This window comes from Hyperoodon ampullatus (assembly GCF_949752795.1).
Source record: "Hyperoodon ampullatus genome assembly, chromosome: 9".
NCBI classification, from domain to species: Eukaryota; Metazoa; Chordata; class Mammalia; order Artiodactyla; family Ziphiidae; genus Hyperoodon; species Hyperoodon ampullatus.
In genome coordinates, this window is record NC_136922.1 from 13147866 (window position 1) to 13166629 (window position 18764).

Sequence of the window (18764 nt, forward strand, 5' to 3'; positions counted from 1 at the left end):
CAGCATGGAGCATTGTTAAATCATGACCTTGGGACTCAGACCACTCCTGTATTACTGCTCAATCACTCATTCACTAGGCAAGGTACTTAAGCTGCCTGAGCTTCCATTTTCATATCTATAAAAGGGGGAACATATCCATTAGACAGAAATATGGTAAGAATTAGAAATAATGTATGGAAAACTCACAGATACAAGGTCTAGCTCACAGGAAATTCAAACTAAATGGTAGTAATGAACTAAGTCAGAAGACTTGTATTGATACTGACTTAATAACCATAACTTATTAAATTTCTAAGTCACTTATTAAATTTCTCTGGGTCTCATTTCTCCTATCTATAATATGAATGGGCTCTACCTGATAAAACTCTGATCCTTTTAATTCTAGACTAATATATTTTTTAAAAAATCTTTAGCTATAAGAAGCATGGTTTTATTTTCAAAAACAGTATTTCTGTTCTCAGCCAGTGAAGTTAAAGCAATTCAGCACCCCAGAATCCAGAATCAAACAATAATGATGGGCAATCTTACAACCATTTACATTGAATAATTATGATAATGAAAAAAAATAATCAATGAATCAAGCAAGCTTCATGCCCCAGGATAGACCTCTGTTGCCTCACTTGTCTTATCACAGCATGTGTCTCTCTTGCCTACAAACCATACTTAGCCTCACCAGCAGGAGGCAGCACAGGCTGCAGAGATCCTCGGCTGCCATCCGCTTGACCAGGAGTCGGGCGATCAGCGTAGCCACAGAGGGGCCAGGGACGCGGCTGCATCCCACTTAGGGGACGGAGATCACACCCCGGGGCGGGGCCCGTTTTCTGCATGCGAGTCAGCAGCAGTGCAGACCTGGAGGCAGGGTCTGGGCTGGGAGCCAGGAGACCCGGCTCTGGTTCAGGAACTGACCAGCTATGGCTCCCCTCCCCTGACCTCAAATTCAGCCAGAAAACAAGGGCTTGGTCAGCACAGTCTCCAACGTTCCTTTCTAGGCACCTATGAACCGTGTCAGAGACCGTGTGTTACGGTGCTAACAACATCAACTGGCTCTTCACCTCGGCGCGCTAGAAATAGGTCCTGTCGCAGACATAAAAGGAGGGAGCTGGGAGTGCTGTGGAGGGTTCGCGTGAAGGGGTCTCCCTGGCCTGCAGGCCACCCAGAGTGAGCTTCCTCCCAAAGTCCAAAATGCACAGAGGAACACAAGGACAGCAACTGTCCACACTGTCTCCTGACTCTGGTCACAATGTGGGCACCTTAACAAAGGACACAGGGCGAGCAGACATGTGGGGTGAGGCCTTGTGACGCCGCGCGGGGTGGGGGGTGGGGGGAACCAGACCGGCAGCACTGCTCCGAGATGCTGATGCTCACAGGGGTGGAGCGAGACAGCAGAGGGCTCTCCTCAAGCCAGAAGCTTTGCTACTGGAAAGCGAAGGCACCCACCGGATCTCTGTTCCTCACTAGGACGGACAGGAGGTAAATGCTACAAGCTGCTCAGACGAGCACATGCCAGACTGAATGGAGAAGTGTGGCGAACACCTGCCTCCATCACAGGGGACTAGAGCCAGGGGACACCGTCCTCATCCGCTCGGTCCCGAAATCGCCCCCTGCTCCTCCTTCTCTCTAACTCTGACTAGTGAGAACAAATGAGAACATTCAGCAGCTGTACTTCACTCGTGAACATCGTCAGGATGAAAGATACGACACTGCACGCAGCACTGAGGAAGCACAGAGGAACGAGCTGGGAAAGGGGCTCAACTCCCTTGAAGGAAGCGACTTCCCCGAACTTCTGAGCTGCACACCCAACATTCTGAGGAGGAGAATTCCAAGTCAGTACAGAACCATATATACTACCACACTGATCAAATCCTAGGACATAAAAATGTTTACCAACTTAAAACTAATTTTCTATTCTAAAATTGAACAATACTGGCTTGATCATAATGCATTCATTGAAAAAGGACCAGTGAGATCATTTAAATGGTAAATAAATACTAAGTGTAGACAAACGTAGAAGTAAACCATTTCCACAAACAGAGACATGAATGCATCCTCTTCACAAGACATGCTATCATTTAAAATGCTCCCCAGTCTTCCTATGCAGACATTTCACACTACCCAGCAGTCAAGAACATGGATTCTGGATTGCACCACCTGTGTTCCAGTCTTGATTCCCCACAGTAACTGTGGGCCTGGGGAAAACTTTTTTTTTTTTTTTTTTTTTTTTGCGGTACGCGGGCCTCTCACTGTTGCGGCCTCTCCCGTTGTGGAGCACAGGCTCCGGACGCGCAGGCTCAGCGGCCATGGCTCACGGGCCCAGCCGCTCTGCGGCATGTGGGATCTTCCCGGACCGGGGCACGAACCCGCGTCCCCTGCATCGGCAGGCGGACTCTCAACCACTGCGCCACCAGGGAAGCCCCTGGGGAAAACTTTTAACACCTTCCTCAGAGTGAAGGTAAGAACACCTCTGGCCTCGCAAAGCTGTGGTGAGGAATAGACAGCATAATACAAAGAAAGCACTTAAAACTGTGAATGCCTGAAAGAGCATAATAAATGTTAGTGACAAACATGATAACAGAAAGAGTAACGATAATTCAAAAATCCAGGGCTACACGCTGTACCTACGTATCGTAGCAAAGTCACCAAAATCAGAGCTTTGCCCTTACCAAGCTTCATTTAACGGCAAGCAGCCACTTCTTCACAAGGTTTCTGGAAAGGGCAATGAATTAAACCATAAGGTTTTAAAAAGTAAAATATCGGCTACCCTTTCGAGTACAGAAGAAAATAAAAGCCACGTTTAACGAACAGCAACATGGACTTCCCTGGTGGCGCAGTGGATAAGAATCTGCCTGCCAATGCAGGGGACATGGGTTTGAGCCCTGGTCCGGGAAGATCCCACACGCTGTGGAGCAACTAAGCCCGTGCGCCGCAACTACTGAGCCTGCGCTCTAGAGCCCACGAGCCACAACTACTGAGCCCACTGCCACAACTACTGAAGTCTGCATGCCTAGAGCCCGTGCTCCACAACAAGAGAAGCCACCGCAGTGAGAAGCCCGTGCACCACAGAGAAGAGTAGCCCCCGCTCGCCGCAACTAGAAGAAGCCCGCGCGCAGCAACGAAGACCCTATGCAGCCAAAATAAATAAGTTAATTAATTTAAAAAATAATAAAGAACAGCAACAGCATTTTAAAACCCCATCACCTGTGGTACACCTTGAATGCACCACAAATAACAAACACTGACAACACAGCACCCTTTTTCTTCTTTCGGCTTTAGAAATAAAAGCTAAACATAAAATAGACTTCAATAAAGCTGATTTTTAAAGAAAAAGAAATGAAAGCTGGGGGGCAAATACACACCACGCCTGAGGCCAGAGAAGCAGCCTGGGGAGGTAAGGGGGTGTCCTCACCACGATCACCAGAAACTGAAGGATGGCCCTTCCTGACCCTGCACAAGGTCACCAGGGCGAAACAAGCACAGGTAAGAACGGATGAAAAGATCGACAACGGTGTATAGGAAACCCTGGAAAAGCAAGGGATTCAACTGTGCTGCGACTTCTCAAAAATAAGTGGGAACCTTTCTCTACAAACCCTTCAGATCACAGAAAGGTCAGCCACTTTGTACAGTAAGAATAAGAGGAACATACATTTCTTCTTTCATTTAGGGAAAGCTAACCTCTCAAAAACATTTCTTGACTTCCCACGATGTGAAGGAAGCTACAAAGAGATGTGAAACCTACAACACGTGATCTGTGGCTCCCAGTGCTCAGAATATACAGCTGGGGAGACAGAATGGCTACTCTGTGCTGGTCACCAGCTGGAAGCTTTATCAGCAGTCCCTCCAAAGTCACCTGCACAATAAAGCCACAAATTATGCATTATCATCCTGATGTGACAAATGCGGGCACAGGCTTACAGAAGTTAAGTGATTTGATCAGGGTCACAAAGTAGTAAGTGCCAAGTGAGAATGTGAAATTAAGTCTACTGACAAGACTTAATGTACTCATTACACTTTCCTCTATTCCAGTGGTTCTCAGCAAAAGGAAATTTTGCCTCCTCGAAGACATTTCACAAAGTTCAGAAATATTTCTTTAAGTGTCACTGCTGGGGTGGTCCTGGCTGAGACAGACATCTAGAGGGCAGAGGCCAGGGATGCATCTAAACAACCTACAATGCACAGGGCAGGTCCCCACAAGAAAGGACTATCCAGTCCAAAATGTCAGCAGTGCCAGGGTTGAGAAACTTTGGCCTACACTTTAAGACCCTGCAATCATTAAGAAAGGACCAAGTGTAGGCTGCAGCCATCCTTCCCCAAGGAGGGAAGAAATATTGCTCTTAACTAGGGTAGAATGGGAAGCCTTTATCACAGAAGTGGAATTTTGGTTGAGTCTTTATAAACATGGGTAGAATAGAAAGAATGCTATTTTCTACAGCCTAGGACAAAAGAAACAAACCAAAGATGTGGAGCTTAAAAAATGGCCAAGTGAGTACTTTCTCTAAATACCCTACAGAAAACTAGTAAAAATTTATGTATAAAAATTCTGGTAAAACAGCATGTGTTTATAAATGCTTGGGACATCTCTGAATATTCATAAGAAAACCATAACTTGGTTGATTCCAGAAGGGAAACTGTGTACCTGAAGGACACTTAACAAGTCATACCTACTTAAACGATTAATTAATTAATGGGGAAAAATTTACCTGCCAGGAGGTAAGAGCTGAATCGGGGTTTCTAAGGGGAAATACGGGCTTTCCCTAGATGGTAGAAGACCTTAAACGGGTTCACAAGAAGAGCAATGATTTAACTCTTATTGGACATAAACTGAGTACAAGTCCAAAGATATTATTTGCTGCTTGGGAAAATGGTAAATGCATGTGCTCCGAAGCCAGACTCCCTGGGCTTGAATTCCTGCTCCACCACATACACTTGTTATTTCTTGACTAGGGCCAGGTTACCTAACCTCAGTTCCACTTCCATAAAATAAAGACAGTAAAAATACCTATTTCATAGACTTATTGTGAGGATTCAATGCATCAAAATTTGCAAAATACTTAGCACTATGCTTGGCACATAGTAAGCACTGAATAAACATTTATAATTATTAATAGCAGCATCCCTTTACATCTTAACAATAACCTAATAATGAAGGTACCATTATTATTCTCAATTTATTCATGATGAAATTATGGCTTAGAGAGATTAAGTAACTTGGCCAAAGTCCTTTCGCTAGAGTAGGGTATACAGTTGTCCCTCAGAACCTGCAGGGGTTTGGTTCCAGGACACCTACCCACCCTTCGTGGATACCAAAATCCACAGATGCTCACGTCCCTTATAATAAAAGGGCAGCAGTATTTGTATGTAATCTACACAATCCTCCCACATACTTTAAATCATCTCTAGATTACTTACAATATTTTATACAATGTAAATACTATGTAAATAATTGTAAATAAAATGTAAATGCTATGTAATAGCTGCCTGCACAGCGAATTCAAATTTTGCTTTTTGGAACATTCTGGAATTTTCCCTGAATATTTTCAATCCATGGTCGGCTGAACCCATGGACACAAAGAACTATATTTGACACCAACACCCAAGCTCTTTATCACTCTATACATTGCTTCATGAAAGCCAACAATATTAAGCTTCAACAACAGGCAATGGAAAGCCACTAAAGGCTTCTAGATGGGGATACGAACTATTAGAACAAAGTTTTACTTAGGAAAGTAACTGCCAACAGAAAAGAGAATAAACTGACGTGAGGAAGTAGAGTAAGATGGGCTGGACTCTGGGAGAGTAGACAGAGAGAAGCTTGTGACAGGGTACTGGCTGGAGGTGATGAGGACCTGAACCTTAGTTCAGGAACAACAGGAGAAACATACATGGGCCAGGAGGGATGGACGGCTAGGTGACCAGGGGGCGTGGTGGGAGACAGCAACAGGGGTGAGTGAAACACAGGCAGCTACAGCGGACTTCAAAGGTGAAGGAGGCCACACAGTGAGAGAACATTAGAAAGCTGGCCTACCTTGTCGTGTTATGGGGAGTAACAGAGCCAAGTAGGTCTATTCATAAAGGATCTTCCCAGTACTACCCAGAAGTCAAAAGTACCCATAGGATGGATCAAAGGGAATGAAGGGAAATTCAGACATAGAGATTATTACCTGGGATATAGAACAATTTACTACTTTGAAAGTTAACACGTTTAGGGGGAAAAAAAATCCAGATTTCATGATAATATTTTTCTTAAAATTAAAGATGGGTTGACACCAGAGCAAAACAAAGCTTCTATTAACACTACCTACAAGAACTAAGTGCAGACCACATAAGATCAAAATTCCATCTTGAAACCAATAAAACACTACAAGAGTTCTTACTCTCTAAGGCACAGTGTACATGAATTAAAGTGAAGACAACACATTCATTAAATCATTTGTTCATTCACTAAGTATGCATTAAAGTTCCATTAAACTCCAAGAATTTCATCTTTAGAGTTAAAGCCTCTTTTACTTGCTAAGTAAGGCAAGATTTTGTTTTTCCATTCTGGAATACAAAATAAATATCGACGGTTCATCTGCTAATTCGCCTTCTCCCAACACTGCCAAGCCTGAGTTATGGTGACACCTAGAGCAACAGCAGATATCTTTGGAAGTATAGGGTTCAAAGGAATGAGAGAACCTGTGTGATATACATTTGAACTGTTATTTCTGAAATTATTTGCTTTTTGTTAAAATATGTAAATCTGTTAATATTTCCAGGCTTTATCAGAGATAAATCAGAAATTTTAAATTGGATAACTAATTTTTTTCAGGGGACTTCCCTGGTGGCACAGCGGATGAGACTCCAGGCTCCCAATGCAGGGGGACCGGGTTCGATACCTGGGCAGGGAACTAGATCCCACATGCATGCCACAACTAAGAGTTCACATGCCACAACTAGAGAAGCCTGTGTGCCGCATCAAAAGATCCTGTGTGCCGCAGATAAGACCCAATGCAGCCAAATAAGTACACAAATATTAAAAAAAAAAAAAAAAAGAATTATGGATCAAAGTTTGTATTTCAGGTCTAGAACCCCCAGGCAGGTCTAGCTCAAGCTCTGGGCCTGGGGACAAGGAAGGGCCTCAAACCAACTAGTCCTCTTCTCAAGCAAACCAAGCAACCTCCGATTATTACTTACTCTGCAGAAATATGCATGGTAATTATCCATTATATCAGAATAGGTAATCCAGAATAAAGCGTATCTGCAATTTTCCTAATTTAGGCTCTAAGGGCAATGAGTCAAAGACTGGTATGTTCCATGCAGAAAACTGAATCTGGTAAACATTTCTAATTAGAAGGAAATCTTCCATATGTGTATACTTCCATTCTATAAATATCTGCTGCAGCATCAACACCGAACCACACACTAACAGAAGGTTTTCTATTGTCAAGGCAATTGAACGAAGTACAAATACAATACTCCATATGTAACTTAAACATTCCTTAAATTACCTTCCATTTATCCTTCATCCAAATACTTAGAAATAGCAAATAAACACAATACATTATATGTTTTTTTCTGTATTATTTTCTAAGGAACTAAGTGGGACATTTTGTGGTAATGATACTGGATAAAACAATTTCTCATTTTACTGTATCACTTACCTGAAAAAGATCCATATGCCAAAAGAAATATATGCTTGACGTTTACATATTACTCCCTTTACAAGACAGAATGGCTTATCATTAACTAAATACAAAATTGATTTAATAAGTTCAAAATGTTATGCACTGTGATATATGTATTTATTTCTAAAACTGGAGAGAGAGAGAGAGATATGAGTTTGTGCATTTTTTTTTGTTTTTCTTTTTTGTTTGTTTGTTTTCTTTAAAACAGGAATTCGTGTTGAAAGGTTAGCCAGTTAGGTACTGGGAGCTGGGGGCTGCCGTCATAACCCTCACCTGCCGAATAATGCTCTTCACACAACGTACTGGGAGGCCTTGGTAGTTGGATTTTATGATCCACTTGAGGAGATGGTGGCCAAGCACTTCAAAGACCATGCAGACATCTGGGACAGGGTTAAGGATCATTTCTGGATACATTTCCTGCAGTGACGGAATTACTAAAAGCAGCATCATTGTGGCACTTGGCGAAACAATTATTTCTTTATAAAATGCAACTTCAATACTATCAATAATACCAAAAGTGGTCATTTGCTGTTCCTCACCTCAATAGAAAGATCTAACACATACTAAGTACCTACCATGTGCCATATACGATTTAATGTGTACTCATAACAACATAAGGGATGAGGAGAGTAAACCTCGGGGAGTGTAAAGAACCCTCCTGCCTGACACCACCCAAAGGCGGCAGAGTCATGACTCAACCCCACACGTACCCGCGCTCTCAAGCACACTTCTCCTGACAATCAGCCTTAACGAAAATGAGCAGGACGGAAACCTCACAGAAACTGATGAGGAAAAGAATAGAGAACTCTCCCGCCTTAAGTGTCCTGCCTGCCTACCTAAATTTCTATCCTATACATCACATAAAACACTTTATAAAACAGAAATTTACCAAACACAGTGAAGACATGTAATCTTTTCCTTCAATAATATCTTTCACTGGGTCACTGGATCAATTTTAAGTTTTTAAGAATGTATGATCACAATTTAAGACATGGCATGGCCATTAAGACCAACCTATAACAATGAAATCTCAGGAATCTGGGTTTCGTTTTTGTTTTTTTTTAATAGAAATTCTAGTCAACCACTGACCCTCCAGAACTGTGAGCCACCAAAGTCTCTCATATAAATATATTCATGTCATTCATACAGAAAGATTTTGAATGGCTCTGAAACCCTTTGAGAATATTTTGTTCAGCCCTGGAGACCTATATACAGGCCTATAAGAAGGTCAGATGAGTTAATATTTTTTTAAAATATCTGGATCTACCACATCATCATAGTAACTATTGCTTTAAATATCTTTAAAAAAATAAGAAAAATATTTCTATGACACTGGACAGCATATGTGCGACAGACTTACGCATAGATGATCTAAAGCTAGAAGTTCCTTACTATTTCCCAAGCTCAGTAAAAAAATGGCAACTAAGGTCTAAAGTTAGTAGCAGGCATAGAGATGAAGCCCAAGGCTTCTAAATTATGACCTGAGTGTTCTCAAAGCATTGACAAATCTGGACTACTTAACAGTAGAAATAGCCACTGGAATGTATTCAATATATATCAAAAAAAACACCTCCATTTACCTACAAATCAGGTGTTTTCTCCAAAGAAACCCTCTCTTTATCAGCTGTCTTAAGGACTGCCTCCCAGATCTGATGCAAGAGGAAGGGCTGCCCTGCCTGCACATAAACAAACAGGCTCACTTGGAGACCAGGGGCAGAGAAGGACGAGCTCTATCTTTCTATCTGTCAAGAGGGGAAAATGCACTTTGCAGCTAGCAGAAAGGATCTTGAGGCAAAGGGTGAGGTCACATCAGCAGTCACCGGAACTTGCTAGTATCCTCAAATCTGATCTCTAGAAGAAATATAAAAACCTCCTCAAATACATAGGGTGTGAAGAAAGTGCTTCCCTATGGGATTAAGACTTAGTAGATGCAGAAACAGGCTATCATTCTGGGGTGTAAGCTGGGAGAAGGCTTTGTCCTCAGGTTCTGGAGCTTGAACAGGTCAAATATCAAAATGTTGGCTCTGTTCCAAACATGATAAAGGAAAGAATAAAAGATCAGGAAGGAGGAGAAGAGCCTGGCTCTTGACACACACCCGGCACTCACCAGTCACAAGATAATGAATACACGGTTCGGTCCTCCTGAACCTTGGGGAATGAAGGTATTGCTTAGATCAGGCCCATACAGGGCTATCTCAGAGGATCCAATATTAAAATATGGAAACAGCATTCTGGAAACTAAAGGCATTATCTCTTCTCTCCACTTGTGCCAAAAGCTCTGAGCTACAGGTTATTCTGCTGTCACTGCGACCCCTGGGGCTGCCCTTTACCAATGCCCTGGGCAGAAGGAGGGTAAAGATAAGACAAGAGCTCCTTCCACACAACCCCCAATTCACTTCCTCCTGAGCCCTCCCTCCCCCAAAACTACTAAGCATGCAAACAATACAACAGCAGCCCAATTAAAACTGATAGCCTCAAAAGAGAAAGGGAGGTCATGAGATGCCCTTGCTCCACTTGTAAGACACACTTCTTTTCCAGAATCAGAACTAAGGCCTCCCTATTCAAAAAGCAAAAGGAACAATTCACCTTATAACTAAGAAACTTTCGTCTTTCAAGAATCATATAACATGAAGACGCTAGAGGCTGCATGTGGAGAGTGAAACAGCAAACAGAAGTGTATAGGGATTAAAATATTTCCATTTTTTAAGAGTAAAAAGAAAAACTAGAGTATAACTCAGCCATTCGGAAGCGACAGAACCGTCAGAAAGGATACGTATTCCATTCATGCCTGAAATTTTGAAGTCATCGATTAGCTGTACCACCATGTCTTTATTTGGGTCAGTGGGATCACTTTCTCGAACCTATAGAGAGAAAAATGAATTCAAGAACAGAAGTGTTTAAGACTGAAAGTCATTTCCATTGTACCAACCAAAACTGTTTAATAAATGTTGTAAAAAAATAAAAGATTCAGTATTTGAACTTACAAATAATAAATTCAATTAATTTAGTAAAACCCAGAAAAATCCCTCTGTGAAATTTCGTCATTAACCTTTCTGATATCATTCGCATTTTTGTAGTACTTACACATTTGAGCAATTTTATTTCATCCAAGGCTGTCTCGGTATAATGCTGGGCACTTTTTACAACTTTCATTGCAACAAATCTTTTTCCCCTTAAAAAAAAAATGCATTAAAAAAATTTTAACAGAAGTGATCATTTATAATAACTCTAATAAACTAGACTGATAAACTAGACATCATAATGAACTGTAATAAACTCCAATAAATAGCAACTTTCAATAAGCTTTCCTTTAAAATAGTACTTTTCAAATTGTGGGGTTATAGTAAAGCAGTGGGTTCATGTGTCAATCTCTTCTTTGCTTTGTGTTTCTGTTTTGTCCTCATAAAAATCAAGTAGACTAGAGAGATGTCAAGTTCATCACATATGGTTAAGATCAAGTATTATAACACTTTTGTTTCAATTCACACACACACTACACATGTGTACGTGTACTCTAAGGATGCAGGTTCATATTATGGGTCATGGCTTTCAAAAAAAGTTGAAAACCACTGACTGGAAAGGCCTAAACATTATTATTTTATATTTGAATTTTTTCTGGTATGGATGAATTACTAGAAAAACAATATGACACGAGTTTCTGCAATTACAATGAATAAGCCTCAGATATAAAGGCCAGAAGAAAATTAATATTTAAAGATGACAGGCAAATGAACTTCAAAGTGAGAGGGGAAAGTCCGGGGTGGCGCAGGCCTGTGCCGTGCGCTTTACATGCCACAACAAAAGCAGGTGTGCTCCTCGGCCTTAGCTTGTTGTAAAATAACGATGTTGAACCAGACCAGGAATCAAAAGCACGAATGACAAGGAACACTTACTGCATATCCCAGCACAGCCAGACAGTAGAGAAGTGTCCCCATCCTAGCTTCCTAATAACATGATACCGGCCATTGAAGAGGTCTCCAATTTTCACTGGATGATAGCCACCTTTTATTATTTAAAAGAAAGAAAGAAAAAAATTAAATTTCAGAAAACCAGTCATGGAAACTCGTTCTTCCTTGTCAGCTCCTGATACCATTAAATAAAACTCTAAATAATAAAATCAGACTTAAAAACATGTTTAATAATACAACATTTTTTCAAGACTACCTTTCATCAAGAGAAAAATGCCCCCTATGTCTTTCTTTTAGGCTTTTTTTTTTTAAATTTAACTCAGAAAAGCAATGAACCACCCAGCACGCTGTAACAATAACTGGAGGTTTTATCTGTAAGTCTAGCTGTACATAATATGTATATTCTAGCTCTTGACATTTCTAAACAATCTTTTTTCTTTTAAGCAACAAGTTAAACGCAAATCTTTCGGGGTCAGCATAACACATCTCACCGAAACCAAGGATGCGGACTCGGCGTAGTTCTGCATACACCAGAGTTTATGCACAGCCAACAAGGAATTACATAATATACGACACTCTACCCACCAAAAGAACTTGCTGCTCTCACCACTGTTCCTCAGCCTAAAGCTCCTGCCAGGAAACAGGCTGGAGAGCAAGAGAGAGCACCCAGTGTTAAGGGTGACTCTTGGGGAGGTAAGGACGCTTCACAGGCATCTAAAAGACCTTCACTTGACATCGTAAATAAAATAAGCAGCGCACAAAGTAGCATGCGTAATATGATACCATTTTTTGTGAAACACACAAGAAAAAGTCTGGGAAGATAAGATGTTAGCAGCAAACATCTCTGGATATTAAATTACTCTTTTATTCTTTTTATCTCTATTTTACTTTATTCGTTTTCTCTATCTCTTCCAATTATTTCCTTAAAAAAATAAAAATACTTCTCTACATTTCATTCTTTAACATCTACTGCTCTATTTATTGCAAAAATGTTCTCACTTTTTACCTCTGCAGAATTCTTACAAATCACTCAAGAAAGACATGGATGTTTCATGCCTAGTGTTGAGAGGCTCAAAGCAGGAAGCATCTAAATCACATCCTCCACTATATCTAACAGAGGGCCAGGAGTAGCAGTTCAAGAAGTGTTATGAATGCTGACGAATATTTAAACTGTGCTGAATTAGTAAAGCAGGAATTTGAGCAGATACTAACTTTCTACAATTCTTACTCTCATACCACACTTGCTTTTCCTGGATTTTAATATCAAAGTCTATAACAACAATTTGGGCAAAAGACATGAACTGAAATAGTAAATTGGGAGTAAAATATAGCAAATTATTAAATGAATGAATGGGTGTTAACTAAACTTATTGTGGTAATCATTTCTCAATATATAGATGTCAAGTCGTTAGGCTGTACTGCTTAAACTCACACAGTGCTTAAGTCAATTCCATCTCAATGAAACTGGAAGAGAAAATGGCTTATTACTTACATACAAGGCTAAACCAAAATTAAAGTGGGCTCTGAGTTCACAACACAGTGTTTAAGTCATTCAAATTAACAATGAAAAGGACGAAAAGAAACCGACCATTATTCAAGTAAAATTCGGGATACTGTGCTAGGCACTTTATTTTCAAAACCAGGATCCATGAAACAAAAGTAAACTGAAACATGTTGCAGACTCCCCACAAGGGGAGGAAGCAGGGGCGAGGAAGGCAGAAGGGAGAAGTTCTGCCTGGGAAATGCTTAGCTGAACAAAGCAAGCAGATTTCTTGACCAAAGTGGTTCTCAGAGCCCAGTGTCTTAACACACAGTGGGAACCTCCAAGAGAACAAGACGCTACAAATTCCAGACAGGTCTGCTCACAAAACCATTTCTTCAAGGAACTAGCCACATCTCACAGCACAAAGTATTTAGGAAACACTCACGTCTACTGTTTCTTACAACATGTGTTATTATTTCTACACTGCTGAAGTGGGCAAAAGTCTCAGAGATAGTAAGCAGTCAGTTCAGGGCTGGAAACTGGGTCTGACTTCAAAGCCCACCACACTCTGTTCACCAGTAAGAAATGCACTCCATTTTTAATACCCAGAAGACCATTTCCTGGTCTTACTAAACAGGAACACTTGATAGTTTAATTGAAAGCTACTTACCACTTAATTGCATATTATTGCTAACAGGAAGGTTTCTAAATTTACAACTAATTTAATTATGCAAAAAGAGAAAAACCCTGTACCGCTATTATAGGTTTCAGATTTGAATTCTTGAACAGCCAGAGTGTGTACATGTGAGCTAAGATAGACAAGCACTAGTTTCAGTGTAATCACCGCATAAGAACAGCCGTTCCTTTTCTCAACGGGACTGAAAGTTGAACAAAAGAAATTACTTAGTCCAGTTATTTCAAGAGCCCTCACACGGAGAATATTGTGCCAGAAAATAGGCCAACTAACAAGAGGTGCATAAAAGTAAAACTTAAACACAAATATAAAAACAACTGAAAGCACTAAACATATCCTAAGATGGTTTTGTTTTTTTTGTTTTGTTTTAGCCTTGCCACGCAGCATGTGGGATCTTATTTCCCAGACCAGGGATTGAACCCACGCCCCCTGCATTGGACGTGTGGAGTCTTAACCACTGGACTGCCAGGGAAGTCCCAAACATATCCTAATTTTCATTTTGAAAATCTGACATACACAATTTCAAATCTGCAGTCCATATTACTGTCACATCCTAACTCCCAGATTTCTACAGGAAATGACAGTCTTTCCGAACATTTTTCAATCTCTTCTCAAAGAACGGTAACTAACACTCAGGCTGCCAGAGGGCGGAGCACATCTCCCCACAGCAGACCACACCAACCGCTTCAACATCCGGGGAATTAAGAGAAAACGGATAGTCTTCTCCAATTCCCTCAAATTAGCAAACAACACATGCCACGATGGCTATTAGCAGAGGATACCCACAACACTGGCCCACAACACTGTCCACACAAAAGGAATCCTAAGACCAGCCAAAGACTAGACAAGGCCCCCTCCTCCTGCTTCCTCACCATCCGTCAGTACAGAAGCACGGGACAACAGCAGTGCCACAGAAGGACCCTGCTGATGGCATCAAGCAGAGAACCAGGAAGGGTCCAGCAGCTGAGGACTACCTTGACCTAGGGGTTTGGTTGATACAATTGTACCTCACTACTTATACTATTTAATATAAAAAGCATGCATTTATCACTTAAAAGTTTTCTTCTTTTTCTTTTTTTAATTTGGCTGTGCCACAACTCTTACAAGATCTTAGCTCCCCGACCAGGGATTGAACCCACACCCTCAGCAGTGAAAGTGCAGAGTCCTAACCACTGGACTGCTAGGGAAGTCCCCAAAGTTTTTCTTTTATTCTTAAAAAGTAAATGTTAGATTGGATTACAAATACATGAGAGCAAGAATGGATTGTTAAGCAATTTTTAAGTTCACTCTGACTCCTATCTCCCAAGCACACCCAAAAAAAGCTCTACCTATACCATTTATAAGGCTTCAAAGAAGACAATTCTGAAACTATCCTTCTTAGCTGTTTTGGGGGAATTGTTGGCCAAGATAAAGATGACTCCCTTTTCCTTGCTGAGCAAAAAACAGGTTCAATTTGAACAGTAAATCGAAAGTTCAGAACTCTCTCACAGACAACAGTCTGGAAGAATTTTCAGCAAAGTCTCTATTTTCTAGCAAAAAATATTAAGTAACATTTTCTTTCACTGACCCAAGTTTCTTAGCCCTCTGATGGTGATGTTTCAAATTAAACAACATATAAAAAGGATAATACATCATGACCAAGTGGGGTCTATTCCAAGAATGAAAACCTGTTTAATATTAAAAAATCAACAGATGTAATTCACCATAATTAACACTCAAAAAAAGCAAAACTATACAGCAGATCAACAAACATACAAAAAACATTTCACGATATCCAACATGCATTCCCAATGAAAATTCTCAACAAAGCAGGACTAGAAGAACATCTATAAAAAGTCTACAGGTAACATCAGTCTTAATGGTGAAAGACTGAATGCTTTCCCCACCTAAAATCAGGAACAAGGTAAGTATGCCTGCTCTCCCTACTTCTATTCAACACTGGCCTGGAAGCTCTAGTCAGCACAATCAGACAAAATAAATAAATAAAAAGGTATCCAGACTGGAAAGTAAGAAGAACTATCCATAGCCGAGCAGGAGCCTATGGGGCCTTCCCAGGACCGGCCCCTCCCCCATAGCCTCTGCAGCAGCTCCTCTCTGAAGTACCAGATAAGAGTATCTCATGCATATTTCCTGAGTTTTTCAGATGCTAAAACCACCAACAAATGTTAGAAATTAACCACCTGATGATCATGAGCAGGTAGCCCCCAGACCTTCTGCTGCCTAAGGAGTGATCATCATCAACCCATCAGAGAACTGGGCACGAGCTGATCACATACCCTGGGACGCCCCTTCCTTACCTTGCCTTTAAAAATGCATTGCTGAAATTTCTCAGGGAGTTTGGGGGTTTTTTGAGCTTGAGCCACCCGTTCTCCTTGCTCAGCCCTGCAATAAGCCTTTCACTACTTGAAAGGTTTCTCAAACTCGACGTTTCTGCTTGACTGGCCTCACTGTGTGTCAGGGACGTGAACTTGCATGCAGTAACATACCTCTATTCATAGACAACCTGATCGTCTACATGAAAAAGCTTAAGGAAGCTGCAAAAAAGCTACTAAAACGAATGAGTGAAGAAGAGTAGCAGGATATAAGCTCAAGATATAATAATCATTTGTATTTCTACATACCAGCAATAAACAATGTGAAACTGAAATCTTAAAAACAGACTTAGGGATTTCCCTGGTGGCACAGTGGTTAAGAATCTGCCTGCCAATGCAGGGGACACGGTTCGAGCCCTGGTCCGGAAAGATCCCACATGCCGTGGAGCAACTAAGCCCGTGGGCCACAACTACTGAGCCCGTGAGCCACAACTACTGAGCCCGCGTGCCACCATTACTGAAGCCTGCGCACCTAGAGCCCGTGCTCCACAACAGAAACCACGGCAATGAGAAGCCCATGCACCGCAACAAAGAGTAGCCCCTGCTCGCCGCAACTAGAGAAAGCCTGCACACAGCAACGAAGACCCAGCACAGCCAAAAAAAAAAAACACACATATATATATAATGTATATAAAATATACATATATAATATATATAAAATGTCTGTGTACACACACACACACACACACACACACACACACACACACACACACACACACTTAGGGGACTTCCCTGGTGGTCCAGTGGCTAAGACTCCACGTGCTCCCAATGCAGGAGGCCTGGGTTCGATCCTTGGTCAGGGAACTAGATCCCACATGCTGCAACTAAGAAACTGAATGCCACAACTAAAGATCCTGTGTGCCACAATTAAGACTTGGTGCAGCCAAAATAATCAATTAATTAATTGATTGATTATATTAAGTTTAAAAAAATGAAATGTGTGTGTGCGCGCGCGCGCGCACACACACACACACACACATAGGAATAAATCTAACCAAAGATGGGAATGGGACTTCCCCAGTGGTCCAATGGTTAGGACTTGGCGTTTTTCCCAGCTGTGGTCTGGGTTCAACCCCTGGTCGGGGAACTAAGATCCTGCAAGCCATGTAGTGAGGCCCCCCCCAAAATAAATTAAAAAAAAAAAAAGTAAAAGGATTAATGAAGCATAATAATCAATGTAATGGGTAAATGCTAACTGTTCTAAATTTAAAAAGGAAAAAAACGGGTTAAAGTCATTTCTTAAGACAATTAGGTAAATTTAAATAAGAAAGGAATTTTAGATGACGTTACAGAATAATGCATTTTCTTCAGTGTAACACAATGATATCATGGTTACACAATAGGAGAATGCACTTTTTCTTAGATGTTTGCTGAGAATTTGGGAAGTAAAATGTCATGATGTTTTAACTTCTTTTTAGGTAATGCAGCAAAAGAAAAATGCATATACATCACACATGTATATAATAAAGCAAGAGAGAAAATGTAAGTCATTCCTCAACAATGCTAAAATAGATGAAATGCAGGAATTCCCTATATTATCCCTTCAAAACTACTTTACGGGGCTTCCCTGGTGGCGCAGTGGTTGAGAGTCCGCCTGCCGATGCAGAGGACACGGGTTCGTGCCCCGGTCTGGGAGGATCCCACATGCCGCGGAGAGGCTGGGCCCGTGAGCCATGGCCGCTGAGACTGCGCATCCGGAGCCTGTGCTCCGCAACGGGAGAGGCCACAGCAGTGAGAGGCCCGCATACAGCAAAAAAAAAAAAAAAAAAAAAAAAAAACTACTTTACGTTTGAGAATTTCCACAATAAAGAAGAACGTTATTTTTAACCTGCCTCTTTCTTACTCCTTCCAAAGGTGTGGTGGTGAGAGCAGCTGTCTGGACGACCAGGCAATCACAGGGCAGGCGGAGACCAGCTCCAACCGCTAGGGGGCAGGAGAGAGAGGCCCTGCAGCCCGACTGGAAAACGCATGTGGGCGGGACCCCAAGCGCTCCGAAACAAACTCTGAAAAGGAGGTTGAAGGGGAAGCTGAAATGAGAAGCCTGCTCAGGGCCCGCTCTAGGCTCGTGGCATTCAGGGTGTCAGTTAAGGCAGCAACACGGGGACGCTGTGCTATGGCTTCTATCGAACGCGGGTCGGAGGCGGGGCGAGGCTGCTCACCGGCCGGCCAGCGTCCCCCAGGACGGAAGCCTTAGCGCCGGGATTAGAACCGGGCTCTGCTAGATTCTCAACACCGTGCTCTTCCTACTCTACCACGACTAAGTATTCACCCCGCCGCTAAAATGTGTGCGCCTTTTCTTTATGACTAGGATTAAAGTATGGATTAATTGTATGGCATTGTGAATGAATAGAGAAAAACTCTGAAATAAAATTAAAACCGCCATTAAGTAGTATCTATTTTCCCAGTACAAGATAAGCAGTTGGAAATGGTTTGTCTGTCAACGATACCTAAGAATCTATTGTAACTGACCTTCATGAACAAAATTTTACAACCGTTCTTTAGTAACCATAATTTAGGTTACAAAACATATGAAAATAAATTACTGCTTTAAAATTTTATCACGCATAAACTCGCTAATGTTTGACAGCCGCATCACACTTAACAGTTGTGAAAAATACGTTGGTAGAGGACATCAACTAAAAAAGTTGA

General features: G+C 41.5%; 1 protein-coding gene across 6 annotated transcripts in view; it reads right to left on the reverse strand.

Annotated features, from left to right (window-relative positions):
• SRPK2 (SRSF protein kinase 2) overlaps positions 1 to 18764 on the reverse strand; it is a gene marked incomplete at its 5' end in the record, with an annotated part of 230134 nt that overhangs the window by 31312 nt on the left and 180058 nt on the right. For all 6 annotated transcript variants that reach the window (XM_079711982.1, XM_079711986.1, XM_079711981.1 and 3 more), the window contains 4 exons: positions 7932 to 8038; positions 10432 to 10519; positions 10743 to 10830; positions 11552 to 11660. In XM_079711982.1, the coding sequence (XP_079568108.1) occupies positions 7932 to 8038; positions 10432 to 10519; positions 10743 to 10830; positions 11552 to 11660 (392 nt within the window). The remainder of the gene's footprint in view (positions 1 to 7931; positions 8039 to 10431; positions 10520 to 10742; positions 10831 to 11551; positions 11661 to 18764) is intronic.